General features: G+C 40.5%; 1 protein-coding gene across 15 annotated transcripts; it reads left to right on the top strand.

Moving 5' to 3' along the window:
* The first annotated feature begins 5141 nt into the window (after nucleotides 1–5141).
* SAMD9L (sterile alpha motif domain containing 9 like) lies at nucleotides 5142–23695 on the top strand. 15 transcript variants are annotated; one of them, XM_063606302.1, is made up of 7 exons: nucleotides 5279–5565; nucleotides 6613–6876; nucleotides 7721–7852; nucleotides 8230–8377; nucleotides 8924–9031; nucleotides 16753–16948; nucleotides 17768–23695. In XM_063606302.1, exon 7 carries the CDS (start codon nucleotides 17788–17790, stop codon nucleotides 22540–22542), a length of 4755 nt encoding a protein of 1584 aa, XP_063462372.1. In that variant the 5' UTR covers nucleotides 5279–5565; nucleotides 6613–6876; nucleotides 7721–7852; nucleotides 8230–8377; nucleotides 8924–9031; nucleotides 16753–16948; nucleotides 17768–17787; the 3' UTR covers nucleotides 22543–23695. The 15 variants fall into 15 exon arrangements, with proteins under 15 accessions (XP_063462378.1, XP_063462372.1, XP_063462373.1 ...); XM_063606303.1 differs by having other exon boundaries at nucleotides 5343–5565; nucleotides 16750–16948; XM_063606301.1 differs by having other exon boundaries at nucleotides 5350–5565; nucleotides 8182–8377; nucleotides 16750–16948.
* Nucleotides 23696–24103: the final 408 nt, after the last annotated feature.

Below are 24103 nucleotides of genomic sequence, written 5' to 3'. Positions count from 1 at the left end.
TATGTCAGAGCAACCCAGAAGTGGAGGAAAGTGGCAATTCTCCACCTACCCAACAGTTTGACTGATTATGTAGAGGCTAAAGTCTGTGCCCACTCAGTAAATAAGTTACTCTCTGCATGACTCCAACTTACACCCAAAAGTAGATTGTCAATCTATATTTTTCTGTAACCCTTCCCTTTCATTTCTTCCAAACAGGAGTCAGAGGTCACTGATTCACTCACAGGAATAAACAGGATCAGTCTCTTGTGTTCCACAGGTCTGTGGGACTTCGTAAGAGTCAGGTTTAATTTGAGGTAAGTGGACCCAGCTGTTTATTCCCAGGAGTTTAGCTGCAGTTGGGCTACTAAGGAATTCATAGGGCTGAAGATGTGTTTTGGGTAATTGTTGCTGTGAAAGATGGGCCATTATCATTCTGTAAGCTCTTAGGCAGCACAAATCTGGGAATTATTTTCTTTAGTAAGAGCTTAGAAACTTCAATTGCCTTTTCAGACCAGATAGAAAAAGCCTCAATTCAACCAGTAAAGGTGTCAACGAATACTAATAAATAGTTAAACCCTTTACATTGGACTATCTGAGTACAGTCTATTTGCCAATCTTCACCAAGGTACATTCCTCTGTGCCGAACAGGCCTTACTAGAGGAGGAGGTAAAGATTGGTTATTTGGGTTATTCTGGGCACATAGTTCACAGGCCTGAGTCACCTGCTTTGCTGTTTTAAGTAAGTCTTTTCCTACAAAAAGCTGTGACATTGATTGATACAGGGAATCGCTTCCCAAATGAGTAGAGTCATGCAAATGCTTAACTATTTTCCGGTGATTAGCACCTGTTGTCAACAGTTTGTTGTCATTGATAAGCCAGCCAGAATGATCTTCAATTAAACCCTGACCTTCAATGGACCTTCAGTCCATTCTTCTTCCTCTTTAATATATCTTGGTTCTGTTATTATCATGGCTGGGGGCTCCTTTAACACTGTGGCCTTAGCAGCTGCATCTGCAAAGGAGTTTCCCTTAGTCACACTAAGGGAAGAGCCTCTTTTCTCAGCTCACTGCAACCTCCACCTGCCAAGCTTAAGCAATTCTTCTGCCTCAGCCCCCTGAGGAGCTGGGATTACAGGCACCTGCCACCATGCCTGGCTAATTTTTTTTGTATTTTCAGTAGAGACGGGGGTTTCACCATGTTAGCCAGGCTGGTCTCGAACTCCTGACCTCAAGTGATCCACCCCCCCCCCCAACTCCTAAGCCTCCCAAAGTGCTGGGATTACAGGCATGAGCCACCGTGCCTGGCCCAGAATTTCTAAGTGATGTTTTATAGGGGAACCCTTAGCAGTTAGGAGTCCCTATTCCTTCCAGATAGCAGCATGAGCATGAAGTATCAGGAAGGCATACTTAGAATCAGTGAAATGTTAATTCTTAAGTCCTTTCCCAAATGCAGGGCTCTAATAAGAGCTATTAATTCTGCCTTTTGAGCTGAGGTAGAAGCTGGTAAGGCCTGAGATTCGATTACCTCGTGTTGACTGTCAACGGCATACCCAGCTTTCCCATCTCCCTGGTGCACAAAGCTACTTCCATCTGTAAACCATACTACCTCAAGATTATCTAGAGGCTTATCCTTTAAATCTGGACAGCTGGAGTAAACTTGCAGCATAACTTATATACAAGAATAATGTACGATACTTGTGGGTTCAGGCAAATAGGTAGCTGGATTCAACATATGGCATACTTTAAGTGTTATATCAGGATGTTTAGCAACAAAGCCTGATATTTACTCACAGGAAAGAAGAAGGAGCAATTTCAGTCTGCCTTATGATTTCCAAAAGATAGTACTCTTCGCAGCTGAGTTAACAAATCCCTTCCCAACAAGGGGTGGGGTATTCAGGAGAAAAGCAAGGTCCCTGAAGAGCAGCTTAAAGGATAGGTAAAATGGCATCTATGGGCTTGTCATCTATCCCCATGGCCATACAGTTCTGGGGTGACAGAGACTCATTATAATGGGTCAAAACAGAATAAGCAACCCAGAAGGAAGTTAATGTTCTTACCTGCCACGTCAAGGGTTACCCAAGGCTTCTCCAGAGATAATAGCTAGTTGTCTGATGGGAGCTGTGCTGGAAGGTCTCAGACCCCGTCACTCTTGGGTTTGCCTGGCTATTTCAGCCATCGTTGCTTCAGGTGCCAATGGCTCCCTTCAGAGCACTGGGCAATCCCTCTTCCAAAGGCCAGTTTTCTTACAGTGTGCACACTGATTAATGCCCAAGGCACGGTGACTCTGACTTCCCACCTTTCAGCTTCCCTTGTTCAGGCCAAGAACCAGGAGGGCAACCCCATGTGGGAGGTAAGCTTAAGTCTGCAGCCAAGAGCTGCACCTTGTGGGAGGTCCTTCTTACTCCTTCTGCTTCCTCTGCTTTGTCCCTGTTATTGAAAACTAAAAATACCATATCCAAAAGCTGTTCCATATGGGAGTTTGGGGACCCATAGCTGCTTTTTCTAGTTTCCTATGGATATCAAGGGCAGACTGGGTTATAAAATGTACTCTCAAAAGGGTTTGTCCTTCCCTTGAAGCAGGATCAGTGTTAGTATATTTCCTAATTGCCTCAACTAAATGCCCTTGAAACAAAGCTGGATTCTCTTCTTTGTCCTGAGAAACTTCCTTAACTTTTTCATAGTTAACAGGCTTTTTCATACATTTCTTCATCCCTTCCAACAAACAAGTGACCATATGATCGCTCCTCCCCAAGTTGTCACTGCCCCTTTGATAGTTCCACTCTGGATCTTGATCTGGAACTGCTCTACCTCCTGCCTGATATGTATTATGGTTTGGGTTGTTAGCCAATGCTTCATCTGCATGAGCCCTAGCTGTCCCCAAAATGCATTGTTTCTCTTCCACTGTACAACACAGAGACAATAAAACATGCAGATCCTGCCAAGTTAACTATAGGTCAGAATTAATTTCTCAAATTCATCTATGAATCTTCCTGGGTCTTCAGAGAAATCACCAAACTTCTCTTTACATAGAGTCAAATCAGACAAAAAAAAAAAGGGAACATGTACTCTCACAGTGCCTTCTTCCCCATTTGCCACCTCTCTAAGTGGACAAAGGTTTCCCTTTGGAGGTTGATAGGAGGCTCCACTAGGGGTAGTACTCACCAGGCTAAGTTCCTCAGGGAGTGGTGGGTATAGAGTGGGGCTAGACGGGTAAGGAGGAGGGGACAAAGGGTTCTCAAGGGGGATAGAGGGAGAAAGGACAGACACATCTGAACCTTCAGAGCTGACAGAAGGAGGTTCTGCTCCACCCAAAACTGCCTGCTGAACCAAGGGTGCTTGCATTAAAGGATCATCTAGTATGTCTAGCTTTTTTTCCTCTTTTCCTCTCATCAAACATGATTCACATTATCCAAATAACATAAGTGAGCTGAGTCATGAATCTTAGATAAACCACAACATGGACTTTGACAAAAATGTTGAATAAGGCAAGGGAAATGAAGAGGATTTAGATGGGAATGACCAGAGCAAGCAGGTTCTGGGCAATAGAGACAGTGTGGATTGAACAAGCAAAGCCAGTTTGCCTGAATGCAAGAAAGGAAAGAAGTGTTTTTAGTGTGCAAAATGAAACAAAACATCAAAGAGTCCCCTGATTTCCAACCTAGTGCTTCTCGATCACACCTAGTCGGCATAGCAGCAACAAAACATAACCTAATTTTATTGCTCATAGCTGTTGAATACCAAATCTCAATCAGCAATTTTAAAGACGGAGCCGTCAATGCTTTTTGTTCCCAATGTTTCAAGAGCAGACACATGGAAATCAGGAGGCACATAGGAAAAGAGTAAGTTAAAATCCCTAAGACCATTTAGATAAAGTCTCCTGAAAATGACAGTGAAACACAGACAGCAACCAAGAAATTGATTTATGCAGCAAGGAGGACAAGGCAGATTAATACAAAGTGCATAGCCTGCAGTGCCAAACCCTTTTTTAGCAGAGAGGGACTTTACTGAGAGGGCCCTCTAACCCCCTAAATCTGAGAAGGAACTCTAAACCTTTTAAGTTGGTCCTCTAATCCGAGGTCAGTCAAGCATCTTTGCCTTTTATTAACAGGGGTCTCTAACTCACCCTGTCTTCGGAGAGACTCTAATTCCCCTAAGTTGGGCCTCTAACCCAATCCTATTCTTTACCCGGGTACCCCACCACTTACCCAAAGTCATCCAATCAGTGCTGTAGTCCATTTCCTTTGGGTTGGTGGGGAGGTTCTTCAGTATCGGTCCCTCATGGTTGCCAGAAATGTTACAGGACCAGGGTTCCAATCCAGACCCCTAGAGAGGGTTCTTGGAGCTCACGCAAGAAAGAATTCAGGGCGAGTCCACAATGCAAAGTAAAAGCAAGTTTATTAAGAAAGTACAGTGGTAAAAGGACAGCTACTCCACAGACAGAGTAGGACGTTCCCGAAAGTAAGAGGAGGAACACATCCACCCTAGGTACAATGCTTGTATATATGGGGAGATGTGTTTTGCTACAAGGGTTTCTGATAAAGAATTAATTTTCTTAATTAGTGTATTTTGCAAGAATCAATATTATTTTCTTTAAAGCAAAAGTAAGAATGCCTTTGTTCTCCAGATATTGGGATATCTGGACACTCCCAAGTCAGGGTCTGCTTAGTAAATATTATTAATTTGCTCCCTTAATCATAAACATCTAGAGGCTAGGAATGCCTACCTTTCTGAGAAGGCAGCCCAGCAAGTCTCAGCCTCATTTTCGTAGCCCTCATTCAAAATGGAGTCACTCTGGTTCGAATGTCTCTGACATTATCAAGGTTGGTTTCTTCTGATGTCTCTCTCCTTGGCTTGTAGATGGCCATCTTTTCTTTGTGTCTTCACATGGTCTTCCCTCTGTATGTGTCTGTGTCCCAATCTCGTCTTCTTACAAGGACACAGTCAGATTCAATTACAGTCACTCTAATGACCTCATTTTAACTTAATTACCTCCTGAAAGACCTTATCTCCAAATACAGTTACATTTGGAGGGAGTGAGGATTAGGACTTTAACATATGAATGTTTGGGGGACACAACTCAACCAGTAACAGGAACTTAGATTGCACTGACATATTAATTTTCTCCCTGGTATTTCCATTCTCTTTGTCCTGTAGGTAGTTTTTTGGGTCACTGGGTTTTTTTGTTTGTTTGTTTGTTGTTTCCTTATTCCTTAACTCTTATAACTTAAAAATCTGCCTGGTAAACAGTTTCTAAGCAGTGGTTCAAATTTATTGATATTTTTGGTAATGTTATTGATTAAAAAACATTTCAGATCCTTCTAAACTCAAGAAAAAAGAATGTTCTAAAGCAAAACTGAAACTGTCTATACTTCAACTTCCTCCTGCTTCTCAACTGGCACTCTGACACACCCTCAGAAAGTCAGAGTACTGGGAGAACAGAAGACTTCACAATTTAATGCCTTAGTTTTTAAAAAAGGATCCTTACACTCATGTCTCCTAGCCATCAGAAGAGGAATGAGACAGCAAAAGTTCAAATGGCCTGTTTCAAGTTTCTGATATAAAACGATGACGTTTTCAGGAAAATCCTGGTAAGTAAACTGAATGATTAAACCTTTATTTGTTATGCTTTTGAGGTGACAGCTATTTTTTAAAACTTCAGCTGTACTTTTTATATAAATATATGTTTGTACATAAACGATTACTTATAAAAATACTAGAGTAATTAGAAAAATCAATGGATTAAATACATGTCAGTATATTTAACTGATAATAACTTTGTAAGTGCTCTTCTAAAAAGAAACATACCATTAAGTGTAATTAGGATAGTGGGAGGGTTTCTGATTGTGGCAGGCAGGCTTTGGAAAAGAGGATAGAGAAACGATGCAAACAGGGTCAGGAATTTAAGCACTGAAGATTCTAAAGGAACGTGTGATCTTGTGTAATTACACAAAATTCTGTCTTCATAACGTAAGATGTTATTAAAACTTTTACATTTTATCAAAGGTAATACTCTGCAGAGGCTAAATATTATTCTATTAAAGTATTTCATTCACATACATCTTATCCAGCAATCTGGTTGAAAACTAAGAAAAAAAATGCAAAGTGTTCTTCAGGAAAACGAAACTAACTTGCTTGTGTGGCTTCTGTCTGCCAGACTATGCGAGGAGGGTGTGGGTAGCTCTCCTGGGCTACAGCCAGATTCTGAAGTGTGTTTCCCCTACATCAGTTCTAAGAATCCTGCAGAGCAGAACACCTCCCTAGGGCATGGATATCAGCGGTGTTGCTGAGGGTCTCTCAAAGATGGGGTGGGCTTGTCCCTGAGAGTTTGCTGACTTGGAAATTCTTGCTGAACATCAAAGAGAGAAAACTGAAGTGTTGAGGATGCCAACCTGCAACTCCTTTGTCAATAACCAACGTTGCTAAAGATAAGATTTGTGTTCACAATAGTTTCAAAACAGGACACTGAGGGCCCCTAGAAAGCCAAGACTTAAGTCAAAGCAATCACAAAATTTGTCCACACTAATCATGGTCATTTTGATTGTTACTTAGTTCCAACAGCATACATCCAGATGCTCTTAAAATTGTACTGGCTAAAACAAAAGAAAAAATCTGGAGTCTGTTTTTTCCATCTTTAGCATTTCCAGAGAGAGACTGGCTGGTTAAATATCTGAAAGAGGACACTGGCTAAAAGAAGGTATTGCATCTCACCTGAGCAGATTGTGTCTGTGGAAAGTGTAAGCCCCTTGCCAGAAGAGCAGCTTCCCAGCAAAGGCAGAGGGTGAAAACAGCAAAGGTCTTAAGACACTGGGGACCTAGAGTCAAAAGGGACCTCCTCCAGGGAAAACGCTGTGTGAGAAATGGCCTCATTCGGTGACTGTGAGTGACACAGCAGAAAGTTGGTAAGGTGTATTCTGTAACTAGGGTATCTACAAAAACTGCAGGAGAAAATATATTCATTCGTTTTGCTTTCCTTTTGAAAAAAAACTTCCTTTTCATTATTTGTGACCAGATGATAGAAGCTGGAGTTAGTTCTGGCCTAACGGGTAGCACAGTAAAGAGATTTCCCCAGATTTCTACCTGGAGTTCCAGCCAAGCGAAATAATTTCCCTAGGAAAATGAGGAAGTCCTTTGACCCACAGACATTGGTAGCTCAAGGCCTTTCAAATATTCATTACTTTTAACTACTCTAAGAAAATGTGTTACTCATTTAACAGATTTTTGTTAAGAAGCTATTATGTGCTAGGCAATGCCAGATAATGAACAAAATGTAAAGAAATTTGTCCTTATGGAGTGCATAGAATAATGGGTTGGACAGAAAATAAATAGGTTAAAATATATAAAATATTTGCTGCTTGTAAGTCCTAAGTAGATAAAAAATGAAGCCAGAAGACGGATAGGAAATGTTGGGAGGTGGGATAAAGTTTTCAGTAGGCTGGCCAAACAGTGCCTTGCTGAGAAGGTGACATTTCACAAAAGATCTCAACAAAGTGAAAGAGTGAGCCCTGCTGGTATCCAAGGACATTCCAGGAAGGGAAAACAAGTGTAGTGGCTGGAAACAGGGGCAGGTGCTTCCTTCAGGAAGCAACGAGGAGGTCAGGGGACTGGGCCAGATTTAGAGGGAAAAATAAAAGACCTAATATCAGAGGATTAGCAGGGTACCAGATTGTGTGAGGCCTTGTCAGATGGAAAGCCACAGACAGGGTTGGACACAACATTGATATGATGTTATTTACATTTTAACAGGGTCATTCTGGCTGCTTTTTTGAGAAGTCCCTGAAGAGATCAATAACAGCAAGAGGGAACCTGGCAAGGAAGCTATTCCTATAATCCAGGAAAGAGAAGAGGAAGGCTTGGACCAGCTGGTAGTGGTGTCAGGTAGTCAAATGCTGGGTATATTTTGAAGATACACCCCATAGGATTTGCTCTACATTGAATGTGGAATGCTGGAAGAGAGATAAAGTGTACCTGCCACATACTTTTTGAGGTTTATTTATTTTCTTAGAAGTAAGTACACAAAGAGATGCTACCTAGGAGAAGGGTATTCTTTTCACTATTCTTTCAAATTTTCTGTATGTTCGAACATTTTCATAGTAGAAAGTTAGGGGGGGAAATCTGTTTCATAAACATTTCCTCAGTAGCAGTCCAGTCTATTGCATTTTAATTGGTTGTGATGTCATTGTTTTATGCAATACGTTCTCAACAAGTATATCCTCCGGCAAACTGAACAAGGACCAAGTCTGTTCTGCCTACAGCTCTGCTTCCTCATAGCTGCTTTCCAGAACGTGACTCTTGCAAATTATCAAGAAAGGGGAACTAATCTAAGGGATCCAGATCAAACAGCCTCATGAAGACTTATTTTATGTTTCTAATATAAAGATAGAAGTTTTCAGAAAAGCCCTGGTAAGTTTCTAATCATTAAAGTCTTGTTTAATCAACTCTCTTTAAAAGCTATCTTTAAAAACTAATTATAAAAAGTAAAACAGAACTTTGAAAATGAACATACTTGCAAGTGTGCATAAGCTATTTCTTATGAAACCATTTTAAAAGGAATGAGAAATATCACTATTTTTATATGAGAATCAATAGATGTAACTTGTGCTGATTGCAGAATTTTTAAAAAAGAAACTTTCCAGCAAGCATGGCGATGGTGCAGCATATTTCCAGAGGTGGAAAGCTCTGGGGGTGAGGCTAAAATACCTGGGTAAAACGTAGACCAGGAGATCAGGAATCCAAGCATACAAAACCGTGTAGAAAATTGTAGCCATGTGCAGCTATGCCATACTCTGTCCTATAAGTTACATTTAATTAAAGAATAAAATCCTCCAAGGTTTAGCCACCATTTTATGTAAGACTTTTATGCACAACTAGCTTGTATAGAGACTATGGGAAGAAATACATAATTTGAACTTGCACTTCAAGAAAATAAAACTAACTTTTGCTTTGCAGTTTCAGCTACACAGAGGATCAGAGCAGGGGTGGGCCTGCTGGGCTGCAGCTGGGATTCTGAGCATCCTTTCCTGGAGGCACGGAAAGTGAGTGAGTGAGCCCAGTGAGGTGAGTGAGCCCAGTGAGGCCCAGCCTCCTAAACATGAGGGTGAGCACCAGAGCTTGCCAAGGGCAGGCCAGTTTGATCCTTCCTGCTTAGTCCCTAAAGAGAGAAAAATAATAGTCCTTAGGCAGTAGATCCTAAAATTTATTATCTGTAGGAGATCCATTCCAGGACCTGCGCAGATACCAAAACCTGTACATGCTCAAATCCCTAATGTGAAATGGCAAGGTATTTGCATATAACCTATACACATCCTCCCGTGTACTTTGAGTCATCTCTAGATTAGTTATAATGCCTAATACAATGTAATATTATATAGTTGTTATACCGTATTTATTGTTTAGGGAATAGTGACAATGAAAACAAGTCTGTACATTTTCAGTACAGATGCAATTTTTTTTTCAAATATTTTCAATCTGTGGTTGATTGAACCCACAGATGTGGTACCCACTGATAGGGAGGGCCCGGTGTACAAATAAAGAGAACTCTGTGTTTCAAAATTATCCCAGAACAGAATAGAGTTAAGGTGAAGGTCTTCTGCCCAGCTCCAACCAGAGCAGCTACACCTTTATCCATGTTAGATACAGCGGTTTCAGGTGCATTTATTTGAAGAAGCAGAACAAAAACAAGCAATAGCTAAGACAACACTAGTTCTGGTCCAATTTTCCTATATTATAAGTGGGAAAACAGGCTCACTGAGAGGAGACATAATTTAATCGTGACATCATTTTTCTGATCACAACTCCTCCACCTTTATACACACTGTGTAGCTTCTCGCTAAACATGAAAGCCCTCATGTTTAAAATTATGCCTGCAGTCTAGGGTGTAAGGCTTAAGTCACAGAAAGAGCCAAAGGGTTATGTCAAAGCATTATTAAAGACTTTTGCCCAAATCATCGTCACCTGAATTAAATAACAGCTCCAACTACCTATGGATTATAGATCATATAAGATGCTTATAATTGACAGAGGGCAAAATTCACATGAATGTAATATTGAATACATAATAGCTTCAAGTTGTTAAATATATTCTCAGCTACCAACATAGGGGTGGGAAATGGTGGAATTCTGGCTGAGAAATATTTTTATGTTATACGTTATCATACTAACACATGATGTAGTAACAGAAGAAAAGTGAAGAAGCAGGTCGGTAGGTAGATGTGGTTTCAGGAGTTTGGAGAAGCTCTCTTTGGATTCCTTCAATTCTGCTGGTTTAAACAGGAAGCAAGGTGACCGTGGTGAGGAGGTGTTGTAGGTTTGATGAGAGAGGAGAAACGATGAAATGATCATTTAGGAGAATAAAAGAGTGATTAACGCAGAGAAATAGAGCATGGTAGCTGAGAGCATTAAGGTGGGACCAGTTATGGTATGGAGGGCCACTGTCCAGCCATGTTCCAGTCAGGGTGTGAAAGGCCATTGTCCAGTATACTCCAGTCAGGGTGTGGAGGGCCATTGTCCAGCCATGTTCCAGTCAGGGTGTGGAGTCTTTATCTTTGAACCATTGGGAAACCTCTAAGACAAGGTAAAGATAAAAAGACTCCAGGCTTGAGGAGCACAGATGCCAGTCACCCTATTTGAGAAGGGTGTTTCTATCTCCATGGTAGTTCCTGACAGAAGTCAATCAATAAAGAAGAAAGTGAGGGAAAGCTGTCACGCTGTCAGGTAACACAAAGACACAAAGACAATCCCTCTGCTATCCCCCATGCAACCACCCGGCAAACACAGTGTCTCTGGGCATGTAATGGTTGCTAAGCAGGAAATTCCTAAAACGCTGCTTCTTGTAGAGTGCTGGGGTCTATAAGAATTGCTGTAGCCACAGAAGAGAAAAATCTAGAGTTCTTCCTTACAGTATTTGGGGTGACCCAAAGAAAGGATGGGTAGCTTGAATTACTGAGAGAGGACACTGGCTAGGAGAAGATACTGCCTCACACCTAAACAGAGCCACTCTATGGTGACAGTAAGAGCATCTCCAGAGGAGGGTTTGTTGCCTAAAGCAGCAACAGCAGTTAAAACAGTGGAGGGTGACCCTGAAGCCCTGGGGTTCTGGCTTACTGAGGACCTAGGGTAGAAAGAGATCTCCTCCAGGGAAAACCCTATCTGAGAAAAATGCTCACTCAGGGACTGTGAGACACCAAAACCTGAGGAGAAGTGTTAGAAAACTGGAGCTTACAATAGGACGTCAAGTCTCTGTAATTTGCCTGTTAGATGAAGAATAAAATGTTTACTGCCTTTTCTTTCTGAAAAGTAAACTCTTTTCTTACTAATTATGACCGGCTAATCCAGATGCTGGAGTTGGTTTTGGTCTCATCGATGACAACATGAAGATATTTCGCAAATACAATTCAATTGTTTCACTAATCTAAAAATGTTAATTTCCTCATTCAACAAATATTTATTGAGTGCTTATTTTATGTCAGGCCCTGGTGATTCATGCATGAATGACAGGCAAAAATGCCTGTTCTCATGGAGGTTATATTCCAGTTGCTGACACAGAATGAGAAATATAATTAAGCGAAATGTATAGTACATAAATCTAAAGTGAAAACTTGAAGCAGGGAAGAGCAATGGAAAGTGCTGGAGGAAGGACTGAAATTTTAAGCAAGATGAGCAAGAAAGGCCTTATTGAATTTGAGTAAAGAGCTAAAAAGGTGAGGGTGTGAGCTGTGTTGGCATCTGGAGGAAGAGCATTCCAAGCAGAGGGAACAGGTAGTGCAAAGGCCTCGTGTAGCTGCATGGCTGGCATGTTTGAGGAACAGTAAGACAACTGGGCAGCTGGAGGGAAGTGAGCAGAAGTAATGAGGTCAAAAAGACAGTGGGGTGGACATATCATGTCAGACCTTATTTAAGGACTTTGGCTTTTACTCCATGTGAGATGAGAAGTCAGATAAAAGTTTTGAGCAGAGGACACTGACTAAGAGTCAGTGACATGATCACACTTACACTTTTGAACAGGACCAGGTTGGCTGTTGTGTTGAAAATAGAGTGAATGGCATGGTGGTGGGGCAAAGCCAGAGTCAGAGAGACCAGGTAACAAAAATAATCCAGGAAAGAGATGATGGCCTAGAACAGGGTGGTAGCAGTAGGGATAGTGGGAAAGGGTGGAATTATGGATATACTGTGAAGGTGTGATTGAAAGTATTTGCTAATACAATGAGTGAAAAAAAAAGCAGTAAAAAATGCTGCCAAGGTTTTTGCCTTGAACAATTGACAAGTTCCATTAACTGATAAGACTGTAGGAGGAGCAAGTTTGGAGTGGGAGGGGCATATATCAGGAGATCAATTTTGGCCATGTTCATTTTAGGACTGTCATATATCTAGGTGAACATAGAGAAGGCAGATATATGGACATCATGGCAGAAGCCAGGGCCGATCATGTTAATTTGGAAGTCACAGGCATACAGATTGCGTTTAAATGCAAGATAGATGAGATTCACAGGGAGAAACTCTAGATAAAACTCTAGATAGAAAAGAGGCTAGGTCTGAGAGGCACGTCAACATTTAGAGGTGGAGAGTTAAGGAAGAACCAGCAGAGGAAACTGAGAAGGACTAGCCAGAAAAGGAGGAGGAAAAATCAGGAAAGGTAGTGTCCCAAAAGCCTGCAAGGAGAGTGATCCAAGGAAAAGAGAGCAATCACTTGTTTCAAGTGCTGCTGCTCTGTCAAGAACTGTCTGTAGCAATACCAAGTGCAATTTTAGTGGAGGACTGAGGCCAAAGCCTGATTGGAGTGCCTTCTAAAGTGAGTGGAAGAAGAGAAACAGGAAACGGAAAGTGTAGACAGATCTACTGTAAAGAAAAGCACAAATGTGGGGAAGAGTAGTTTCCAAAGAGTCTTGCTTAACATGAAAAAAATAAACATGCTTGATTGCTGAAGGAGATCTAGTAGATGAGGAAAGACTGAAGAAGCCAAATAGAGTGGGGACACTTTCTGGAGCAACTTCCTGAATAGGTGAGAGGGATGCAAGGGCCACTGCAAGTGGAGAGGTTGACCTCACTAGGCATGTGGGCAGAACATGCAGAGAACAGAAACTAACATATCATGTAGTAACAGAAGAAAAGTGAAGATGCACGTTGATGGGTAGATGTGGTTTCAGGAGTTTGGAGAAGCTCTCTTTGGATTCCTTCAATTCTGCCAGTTTAAATGGGAAACAAGGTGACCGTGGTGAGGAGGTGTTGTAAGTTTGATGACAGAGGAGAGACAGTGAAATGATTGTTTAGGAGAATAAGAGAGTGACTACTGCAAGTGAAGAGGTTGACTAAAGCAGAGAAATAAAGCATGGTAGCTGACGGCATTAAGGTGAGACCAGTCATGGTATGGAGGGCCATTGTCCAGCCATGTTCCAGTCAGGGTGTGGAGGGCCATTGTCCAGCATTCTCCAGTCAGGGTGTGGAGGGCCATTGTCCAGCATGCTCCAGTTAGGGTGTGGAGGGTCATTGTCCAGCCATGTTCCAGTCAGGGTGTGGAGGGCCATTGTCCAGCATGCTCCAGTCAGAGTATGAAGGGCCATTGTTCAGCATGCTCCAGTCAGTGTGGAGGCCCATTGTCCAACCATGTTCCAGTCAGGGTGTGGAGGGCCATTGTCCAGCATGCTCCAGTCAGGGTGCAGAGGGCCATTGTCCAGCCATGTTCCAGTCAGGGTATGGAGGGCCATTCTCCAGCCATGCTCTGACAAGCTGTTGGGGACTGAGTGGGGACTGAGTGGGGACTGAGTGGTGGATGTAACTAGCATTGTAGTTTAACTATAGGAGTGTACCAGAGAGGAGAAAAATAAGTCATGATAATGAATAATCAAAGAAATATTAAGTCAGTAAAAGAGGAAAAGTGAAATATGAATGGAGTGAGGAAAAGTGAGACAGTAGTAGAATCAATAGATCGAAGGTGTTGGTGGTAAAGAAATACTTACTAGTGTTTGAGCACTAAAGGCAGTGGGCCTGAGGGGCAGGAGATGGTGGGGACAGGGAAGTGTTTGAAACAGAGAGGACGGAGGGCTTGTAGTTCTCAGTAACCGTATTTGTTGGCTAGAGCTGCCATAACAAAGTAGCACAGAGTCACTTCAACAACAGAAATGTATTATCTCAGAACCCTTGCAACTAGAAGTCCAAGATCGAGCTATTGGCAGGGAGGGTTCCTTCTGAGGGCTGCAAGGGAGAATTTCTTCCATGCCTCTCACAGTAGCATGCTGGCAATCTTTGGTGATTCTTGGCTTGTAGAAACATCACACTAACCTCTGCCTTCGTCTTCACATACTGTTCTCCCGGTGTGTAAGCAAGCCTCTGTGCCCAAGTTTCCCCTTTTCGCAAAAACCTCAGTCATATTGGATTAGGGTCCACTATAACTTCATGTCAACTAATTACATCTACAACAATCCTGTCTCCAAATAAAGTCACATTCTAAGGTGCTGGAGGTTAGGACTTCAGCGCCTGAACTTTGGCGCGATATAATTCAATCCATAATAGTAATGATAAGGTCAAGTATATGACCGTGGGAATAGAGGTGGGTTGATGTCAAGATAAAAGTCGATCGGGTGAGAGGCCATTGTATTGGAAGGATCAATGACATATCTATTGAGCCACCAATAATTATGACAGAAATGGTATCTGAGGACACAAGTGTCCTCTTCCCTTCAGCTTCCTACATTTTAATACAAAATGTATTTAATACAAAATGTATTAAAATGTCTAAAAACTGTATAAAATATATAAAAAGTAAGTATTCAGCAAATTTTCAAAGTATGAAATATCTTAAGACTAAGATTTAAAATACTATGGTAGTTATCTCTAATGACTTCAAAAAAGTTTTCATTAAGGATATGTTTATTAATAACTGCTTATACTATTGGTTTTATATAATGCTTGTAAAAAGGTGAGGCAGGGCCCCTCTGTCGGTCTTACCTGAGATGACACTTAGGGCCTCGGCAGGGGAGATGGGAAGATCAGGGGTGAGCCTACCGGGCTCCCAAGCTCCATCTGCCCTGGAGTACTCTATGGCAGGCCCAGTGCCCTGGCTCTGGGTGCAAGAGTAGGAGCTGCCCACTGCTGGAACAGCGCTATGTCATACCCCTTAGACCCACTAAAGGGGCCTTTGGCAGGTCCACCAAGTAGACTATTTCTTATTCCCTAACTCTGTCCCCCAGGCTTTCTCCCTCAATTGCCTCCCACATGACTCCAGCAGTTCCCTTAACTTCACCTACCCAATGTTCCCACTCTCTTCTTCCTCATATATCCTAGGCCTAGACTCCTTCTTGTGTCTGACTTCGTCAGTATAAACTTTTTTGAGTGTGTGTGTGTGTGTGTGTGTGTGTGTGACTTATTTCATTTTTTTATCTTCTCCAATGGACAATAAATGTCATGAACGAGCTTCACATCTGTTTTGATTATCACTGTTTTTCCTGAGCATGATGCCTGGTACATAATTGGTGCTCATTAAATATGTATAGAATGAATGAACAGATGACACTATTTAAGATAAATAACACTTATCGCTAGTTACAATATATGGGCTAATTTTTGTGGGACCACCTAAGACCCACAAGTGACTTCTGTCTACGCTACAGATGAACTGAATTGATCATCTAAAATACGTTTATAGCGTTCATTGTGCCATTTGCTCATGGTTCTGCTAATTGGCCCAGGACTAGTTGTGATCTGCAGACTGAAGCCAGAGTAAGTAAGAGAATTCGAGGCACTAAGACAACCAGGAACAGTTTTACCAAGGCAAGTGTAAGCTGCTAGGCTCAGTGGTTGCATGCCTATAGATGGGGTAAATCATCCTGGTGCAAATATGGTATTCACATCATAAATGTGTAGTGCAAGTTTCCTCTGTGGCCAATCACAGGGCTGCAAGCTGAAGCCCCAGTTTAGCTTATTCTCCATACATAACTTCAAGGGGACTTTCTGGTGAACTTTTCCAAGAAGCTCCAAGCACAGATGGTTCAAATTTGCAGTTTGGCTAGACTTTGTGACTGGCTGTACATTAAATTAAAAAAAAAAAAAAAACTTAGGTTCCTTAAACCTAAGGAACCTAAAAATTACAAATCATTTAAAACAGCAGTCCCCAACCTTTTTGGAACCAGGGACCGGCTTCATGGGAGACAATTTTTCCACAGGGTAGTGGGGGATGGTTTTGAGTTTATTCAAGGGCATTACATTTTGTGTGCACTTTATTTCTATTATTATTACATTGTAAAATATAATGAAATTATTATACAACTCACCATAATGTAGACTCAGTGGGAGCCCTGAGCTTGTTTTCCTGCAACTAGATGGTCCCATTTGGGGTGATGGGACAGAGTGACTGATCATCAGGCATTAGATTCTCATAAGGAGTGTGCAGCCTGGATCCCTCATATGCACAGTTCACAACAAGGTTTTCACTCCTATGAGAAACTAATGCCGCCACTGATCTGATGGGATGTGGAGCTCAGGCAGTAATGCAAGATATGGTGAGAGGCTGTAAATACAGATGAAGCTTTGCCAGCTCACCCACCAGCCAGTCACTTCTTGCTGTGCAGCCCAGTTTCTAACAGGCTAGAGACTGGTACTGGTCCAGGTCCCCAGATTTGGGGACCCCTAGTTTAAAATGCTTGTATTTTCTCTTTTTATAGTTTAGTCTAGTGTTTTTGTTTCATTTGATCCTTAATGTTTTTTTGTCTGTCCTTAAAATATTCTTTCTGATTTTCTGTTTACTTAAACCAATTAACTGATTTATCTTTTAAATTCTGATTCAGTAGGTCTAAGTGGGGGCCTGAGAATTTACATTTCTAGCCAGCTTCTAAGTGATGCTGATGCTGCTGGTTTGGAGACCACACCTTGAGAACCACTGCTGTTGGTCCTGTCTGCACAATAGATGCACCAAGGCAAATGTTTAGAAGTACTAATGCCTGAAAACCCCACCCTCACTCCCTCAACCAACTAATGCAGTCACAGGTGTGGAATGCCAAGTAATTCTAATGTTTAACCAAGGTTAAGAACCCCTGTTCTAGGAGTCCAAAATAGGCAGCTCTTGCCATTCATCAAAGTACATAGTTGTAGGATCTTCATTAGCCTCATGTCAATAATTTAGGTGAAAATGGCTCTAACAAAATTAAAAACTCATACTATTTTTCCTATCTAGTTTCAGGGAGCCCAGCTTGAATTATAGCTAGTCTCTTTTGGTACCTTCTGAGAACACAAGAATTAGCCAATCAAATCAATTATCCTGACATTTTGCTACCACATTCCCCCAAACCCTAGCCTTGTGGCCTAACAGCTTGAGTTCCAAAAGAAAACAGATTATTTAACCAACTGCTCTGTTACTATGTAACAAAGATAGCCAGCTGTGGATTCCTGTTCCTCAACCCACTTCTACCTATCCAGTTTCATTATTTTAAAGTTTATTTGCAATATTCCTATATGCTATGGAAACCAATTTCTATGTTACTTAAGATTCTGCTTTTAAGTCACAAAACCCCAACTTTCACCAAGTTAAGCTAAAAGGGAGAATTATTATAAGGCTAAAAGGTGTGTCACCAGTTAGCAGCTATAGCTTATTTCATAATTACAATTAGAGTCACCTAAGAAACAAGGGTATGAATTAGGATGGTAAAATAGCTAAAGTAAGTATCAAGCAGTTTTAAGAGTCAGCCTTGAGCAATATTATACATATATATATATGTATCTTCTGTATGATAATGTATACATAATTGTCTATGTGATTTTAAAAATAAAGTATAATTCTAAAATACCTATTATATTGCTTTTTCTCAGGAAGAAGTTGAAGCTTTGATATGAGTAAACAAGTATCTCTACCTGAAATGATTAAAGACTGGACGAAAGAGCATGTGAAAAAATGGGTAACTGAAGACCTTAAGATTAATGAGCAATATGGGCAAATTCTGCTCAGTGGAGAAGTAACAGGATTAGTCCTGCAGGAATTAACTGAGAAGGACCTTATAGAAATGGGGCTACCATGGGGTCCAGCACTTTTGATAAAACGTTCATACAACAAATTGAATAGTAAATCCCCTGAAAGTGACAATCATGATCCGGGACAATCAGATAATTCAAAACCATCCAAAACAGAACACCAAAAAAATCCAAAACACACCAAAAAGGAAGAAGAAAATTCAATGTCATCTAATATTGATTATGATCCCAGAGAGATCAGAGATATCAAACAAGAAGAATCAATTCTTATGAAAGAAAATGTGTTAGATGAAGTAGCAAATGCTAAAGACAAGAAAAAGGGTAAGCTAAAACCTGAACAATTGACTTGTATGCCATATCCTTTTGATCAGTTCCATGACAGCCATCGCTACATAGAACATTATACTCTACAACCTGAAACAGGAGCACTCAATCTCATTGATCCAATACATGAGTTCAAAGCTCTCACAAACACAGAAACAGCCACGGAAGTGGACATTAAGATGAAATTCAGCAATGAAGTCTTCCGATTTGCATCAGCTTGTATGAATTCACGCACCAATGGCACCATCCATTTTGGAGTCAAGGACAAACCCCATGGAGAAATTGTTGGTGTGAAAATCACCAGTAAGGCTGCCTTCATTGACCACTTCAATGTAATGATCAAAAAGTATTTTGAAGAAAGTGAGATCAATGAAGCCAAGAAGTGTATTCGGGAGCCAAGGTTTGTGGAAGTCCTTCTGCAGAACAATACACCATCTGACAGATTTGTCATTGAAGTTGATACTATTCCAAAACACTCTATATGTAATGATAAGTATTTCTACATTCAGATGCAAATTTGTAAAGATAAAATATGGAAACAAAACCAAAATCTTTCACTGTTTGTAAGAGAAGGGGCTAGCTCTAGGGATATCCTGGCCAATTCCAAGCAACGGGATGTAGATTTCAAGGCATTTTTACAAAATTTAAAGTCACTGGTAGCATCTAGAAAAGAGGCTGAAGAAGAGTATGGAATGAAGGCAATGAAGAAGGAGAGTGAAGGACTAAAGCTGGTTAAACTTCTCATAGGAAACCGAGACTCACTGGATAATTCATACTATGACTGGTACATTCTTGTAACAAATAAATGCCATCCAAACCAAATAAAGCACTTAGATTTTTTAAAAGAAATGAAATGGTTTGCTGTGTTGGAGTTTGATCCTGAATCTATGATCAACGGAGTGGTCAAAGCTTACAAAGAAAGTCGGGTGGCAAACCTTCACTTTCCAAATCAATATGAAGACAAGACAACTAACATGAGGGAGAAGATTTCTACTCTTAATCTTTACCAACAGCCCAGCTGGATTTTCTGCAATGGCAGATCAGACCTGAAAAGCGAGACATATAAACCTCTAGAACCACATTTATGGCAGAGAGAAAGAGCTTCAGAAGTCAGGAAACTAATTTTATTTCTCACAGATGAAAATATAATGACAAGAGGAAAATTTTTGGTAGTGTTTCTATTACTCTCTTCAGTGGAAAGCCCAGGAGATCCACTCATTGAAACTTTCTGGGCTTTCTATCAAGCTCTCAAAGGAATGGAAAATATGTTGTGTATCTCTGTAAACTCACATATTTATCAACGATGGAAAGATCTACTACAAACAAGAATGAAGATGGAAGATGAACTAACAAACCACAGTATTTCCACTTTAAATATAGAACTGGTAAACAGCACTATCCTTAAACTAAAATCGGTGACTCGGTCATCAAGAAGGTTTTTGCCCGCCCGTGGATCTTCTTCAGTTATCCTAGAGAAAAAGAAAGAGGATGTCTTGACTGCACTGGAAATCCTCTGTGAAAATGAGTGTACAGAGACAGACATCGAGAAAGACAAATCTAAATTCCTGGAGTTTAAGAAATCAAAAGAAGAACACTTTTATCGAGGTGGCAAAGTATCCTGGTGGAACTTCTATTTTTCTTCTGAAAACTATTCTTCAGATTTTGTTAAAAGGGACAGTTATGAAAAGCTTAAAGATTTAATACACTGCTGGGCAGAGTCTCCTAAACCAATATTTGCAAAAATCATCAATCTTTATCATCATCCAGGCTGTGGGGGTACCACACTGGCTATGCATGTTCTCTGGGACTTAAAGAAAAACTTCAGATGTGCTGTGTTAAAAAACAAGACAACTGATTTTGCAGAAATTGCAGAGCAAGTGATCAATCTGGTCACCTATAGGGCAAAGAGCCATCAGGATTACATTCCTGTGCTTCTCCTCGTGGATGATTTTGAAGAACAAGAAAATGTCTACTTTCTACAAAATGCCATCCATTCCGTTTTAGCAGAAAAGGATTTGCGATATGAAAAAACATTGGTAATTATCTTAAACTGCATGAGATCCCGGAATCCAGATGAAAGTGCAAAATTGGCAGACAGTATTGCACTAAATTACCAACTTTCTTCCAAGGAACAAAGAGCTTTTGGTGCCAAACTGAAGGAAATTGAAAAGCAGCACAAGAACTGTGAAAACTTTTATTCCTTCATGATCATGAAAAGCAATTTTGATGAAACATATATAGAAAATGTAGTCAGGAATATCCTAAAAGGACAGGATGTTGACAGCAAGGAAGCACAACTCATTTCCTTCCTGGCTTTACTCAGCTCTTATGTTACTGATTCTACAATTTCAGTTTCACAGTGTGAAATATTTTTGGGAATCATATACACTAGTACACCCTGGGAACCTGAAAGCTTAGAAGACAAGATGGGAACTTATTCTACACTTCTAATAAAAACAGAAGTTGCAGAATATGGGAGATACACAGGTGTGCGTATCATTCACCCTCTGATTGCCCTGTACTGTCTAAAAGAACTGGAAAGAAGCTATCACTTGGATAAATGTCAAATTGCATTGAATATATTAGAAGAGAATTTATTCTATGATTCTGGAATAGGAAGAGACAAATTTCAACATGATGTTCAAACTCTTCTGCTTACAAGACAGCGCAAGGAGTATGGAGATGAAACAGACACTCTGTTTTCCCCATTAATGGAAGCTTTACAGAATAAAGACATTGAAAAGGTCTTGAGTGCAGGAAGTAGACGATTCCCACAAAATGCATTCATTTGTCAAGCCTTAGCAAGACATTTCTACATTAAAGAGAAGGACTTTAACACAGCTCTGGACTGGGCACGTCAGGCCAAAATGAAAGCACCTAAAAATTCCTATATTTCAGATACACTTGGTCAAGTCTACAAAAGTGAAATCAAATGGTGGTTGGATGGGAACAAAAACTGTAGGAGCATTACTGTTAATGACCTAACACATCTCCTAGAAGCTGCGGAAAAAGCCTCAAGAGCTTTCAAAGAATCCCAAAGGCAAACTGATAGTAAAAACTATGAAACCGAGAACTGGTCACCACAGAAGTCCCAGAGACGATATGACATGTATAACACAGCTTGTTTCTTGGGTGAAATAGAAGTTGGTCTTTACACTATCCAGATTCTTCAGCTCACTCCCTTTTTCCACAAAGAAAATGAATTATCCAAAAAACATATGGTGCAATTTTTATCAGGAAAGTGGACCATTCCTCCTGATCCCAGAAATGAATGTTATTTGGCTCTTAGCAAGTTCACATCCCACCTAAAAAATTTACAGTCAGATCTGAAAAGGTGCTTTGACTTTTTTATTGATTATATGGTTCTTCTGAAAATGAGGTATACCCAAAAAGAAATTGCGGAAATCATGTTAAGCAAGAAAGTCAGTCGTTGTTTCAGGAAATACACAGAACTTTTCTGTCATTTGGATCCATGTCTATTACAAAGTAAAGAGAGTCACTTACTCCAGGAGGAGAATTGCAGGAAAAAGCTAGAAGCTCTGAGAGCAGATAGGTTTGCTGGACTCTTGGAATATCTTAATCCAAACTACAAAGATGCTACCACCATGGAAAGTATAGTGAATGAATATGCCTTCCTACTGCAGCAAAACTCAAAAAAGCCCATGACAAATGAGAAACAAAATTCCATTTTGGCCAACATTATTCTGAGTTGTCTAAAGCCCAACTCCAAGTTAATTCAACCACTTACCACGCTAAAAAAACAACTCCGAGAGGTCTTGCAATTTGTAGGACTAAGTCATCAATATCCAGGTCCTTATTTCTTGGCCTGCCTCCTGTTCTGGCCAGAAAATCAAGAGCTAGATCAAGATTCCAGACTAATAGAAAGGTATGTTTCATCCTTAAATAGATCCTTCAGGGGACAGTACAAGCGCATGTGCAGGTCCAAGCAGGCAAGCACACTTTTCTATCTGGGCAAAAGGAAGGGTCTAAACAGCATTGTTCACAAGGCCGAAATAGAGCAGTACTTTGATAAAGCACAAAATACAAATTCCCTCTGGCACAGTGGGGATGTGTGGAAAAAAAATGAAGTCAAAGACCTCCTGCGTCGTCTAACTGGTCAGGCTGAAGGCAAGCTAATCTCTATAGAATATGGAACAGAGGAAAAAATAAAAATACCAGTAATATCTGTTTATTCAGGTCCACTCAGAAGTGGTAGGAACATAGAAAGAGTGTCTTTCTACCTAGGATTTTCCATTGAAGGCCCTCTGGCATACGATATAGAAGTAATTTAAGACAATACATCACCTGTAGTTCAAATATGTTTATTTATATCTTTATGATTTTATTCTCTCTCTCTATTCTCATGGCACTTTCATAACATTATGGCTAACCTCTAATTACAGATTTTGCTTTTGCCTCCCTGAATGAATTACAAGCCTTTTTAAGATATGAAATATGCCTACCCGCAGAGCTTGGCACAAAGTGGAGTCAATCTTTTAATGTTTTAAATATGCATTTTCAGACTCAAATAATTAAGAAGTTTCATTGATATCCACTGGTCACATCATAACTGTTTATAGGGCAATAAAATCTGTGTTAAACTCAATTGCTTTTATAAGTTTTCTAAATTATTTCTTCACTGTGACAGCAAAGATTTAAATAAGATGAATGTAAAAGAGAAAGCTTATTGGACTCAAACCCACAGATCCACACCAGAGTTCTATTTACCTCATCTTGGTATCAATAAAAACTTATGTGGAAGGTAAATATATTGTTCCCCATCCTCCACATAACACTCTCCCCAACACACACACACACACACACACACACACACACACACTCCTTGTACCCCTTGCCCTTCTCCCAGCTCATTGCTCCAGGAGAGAGAAGAGTTCAAAAAATAAAGTAATCATAAACTTGAACTCTCTCCATTCTCTTGTTCCCATCTACAGGTGAATCTCTTCCTTTAAGCCATTTTTGTCTCCTGTGAATACAGCCTTATCTCCACCTGTTTCTTAGATCCCATCTCCCCTGGCTTATTTTTTCCATTCATTACCCTCTTTGTTCCCTTTACTTCTCAACCTGTGCTATATACATGCTGTTCTCTCTGTTGAGATTGCCTTATTTCCATCTAACATTCTCTCTCCTGCTATTCTGATTTGTCATTCACAACTGAGTTCAAGAGTCACCTTCACCAGGAAGTCTTCATTGACCACCATCATTCCTGCCTGATTAGAGGGCTTCCTCATGGTAATATGTGTCCTCAAGTTTTCAGTGTCAAGGAATGCCATCCCAGAAGCTCATTCTCAGACGCACAACAGCCAGAACAGTCTCAAGCAGCATTCTAAAGCTTGGAATTTAAGAACTATGCATTGCCTATAAAGTGAAACATAGGCTAATATAGATTAAATTGAATATTGAATAAAAAATATGTTTATTTATCCACATCTTTGTATCTCTTTGTAATGTAACTTAGATATTCTAGACTCCAAACCCAATTCTTCTTGTCATCAAGAAGTCTATGCTCTATCAGGGTTCTTCTGGCCTATATTTCTATGAATCTGGGCAACGCTCACATGGTCCAGAACATGTCCCTCTTTCTGAAAGCTGTGTCTGCTGCTGACCCTGCTCCAAACAGTTGCCTCCCTCTTCTGCAGTCCACCAGTCCATACAGTAACAGGATCTCCCAAGTGGCTATACTCCCCAAGTTGTTCATAGGCCTGGGGACATAGGCCTGATCCTATTTCTTTTAAACTCCCCTACTGGACTATAACATTTAGTAAGACATAACTAAAGGCTTGATGTAGAGAAAAAAGTTATAATGAAAGGAGGAAAAACTACTAAATATTCCTG

The sequence above is a fragment of the Pan paniscus genome, chromosome 6 (genome assembly GCF_029289425.2).
Source record: "Pan paniscus chromosome 6, NHGRI_mPanPan1-v2.0_pri, whole genome shotgun sequence".
Taxonomy (NCBI): domain Eukaryota; kingdom Metazoa; phylum Chordata; class Mammalia; order Primates; family Hominidae; genus Pan; species Pan paniscus.
The sequence above is the reverse complement of the archived record's forward strand: the minus strand, read 5'-3'. Positions and strand labels throughout refer to the sequence as shown.

Excerpts from the sequence above, each read along its gene's own strand:
- SAMD9L (XM_063606308.1), top strand. The coding sequence starts at position 17,788 with ATGAGTAAACAAGTATCTCTACCTGAAATGATTAAAGACTGGACGAAA.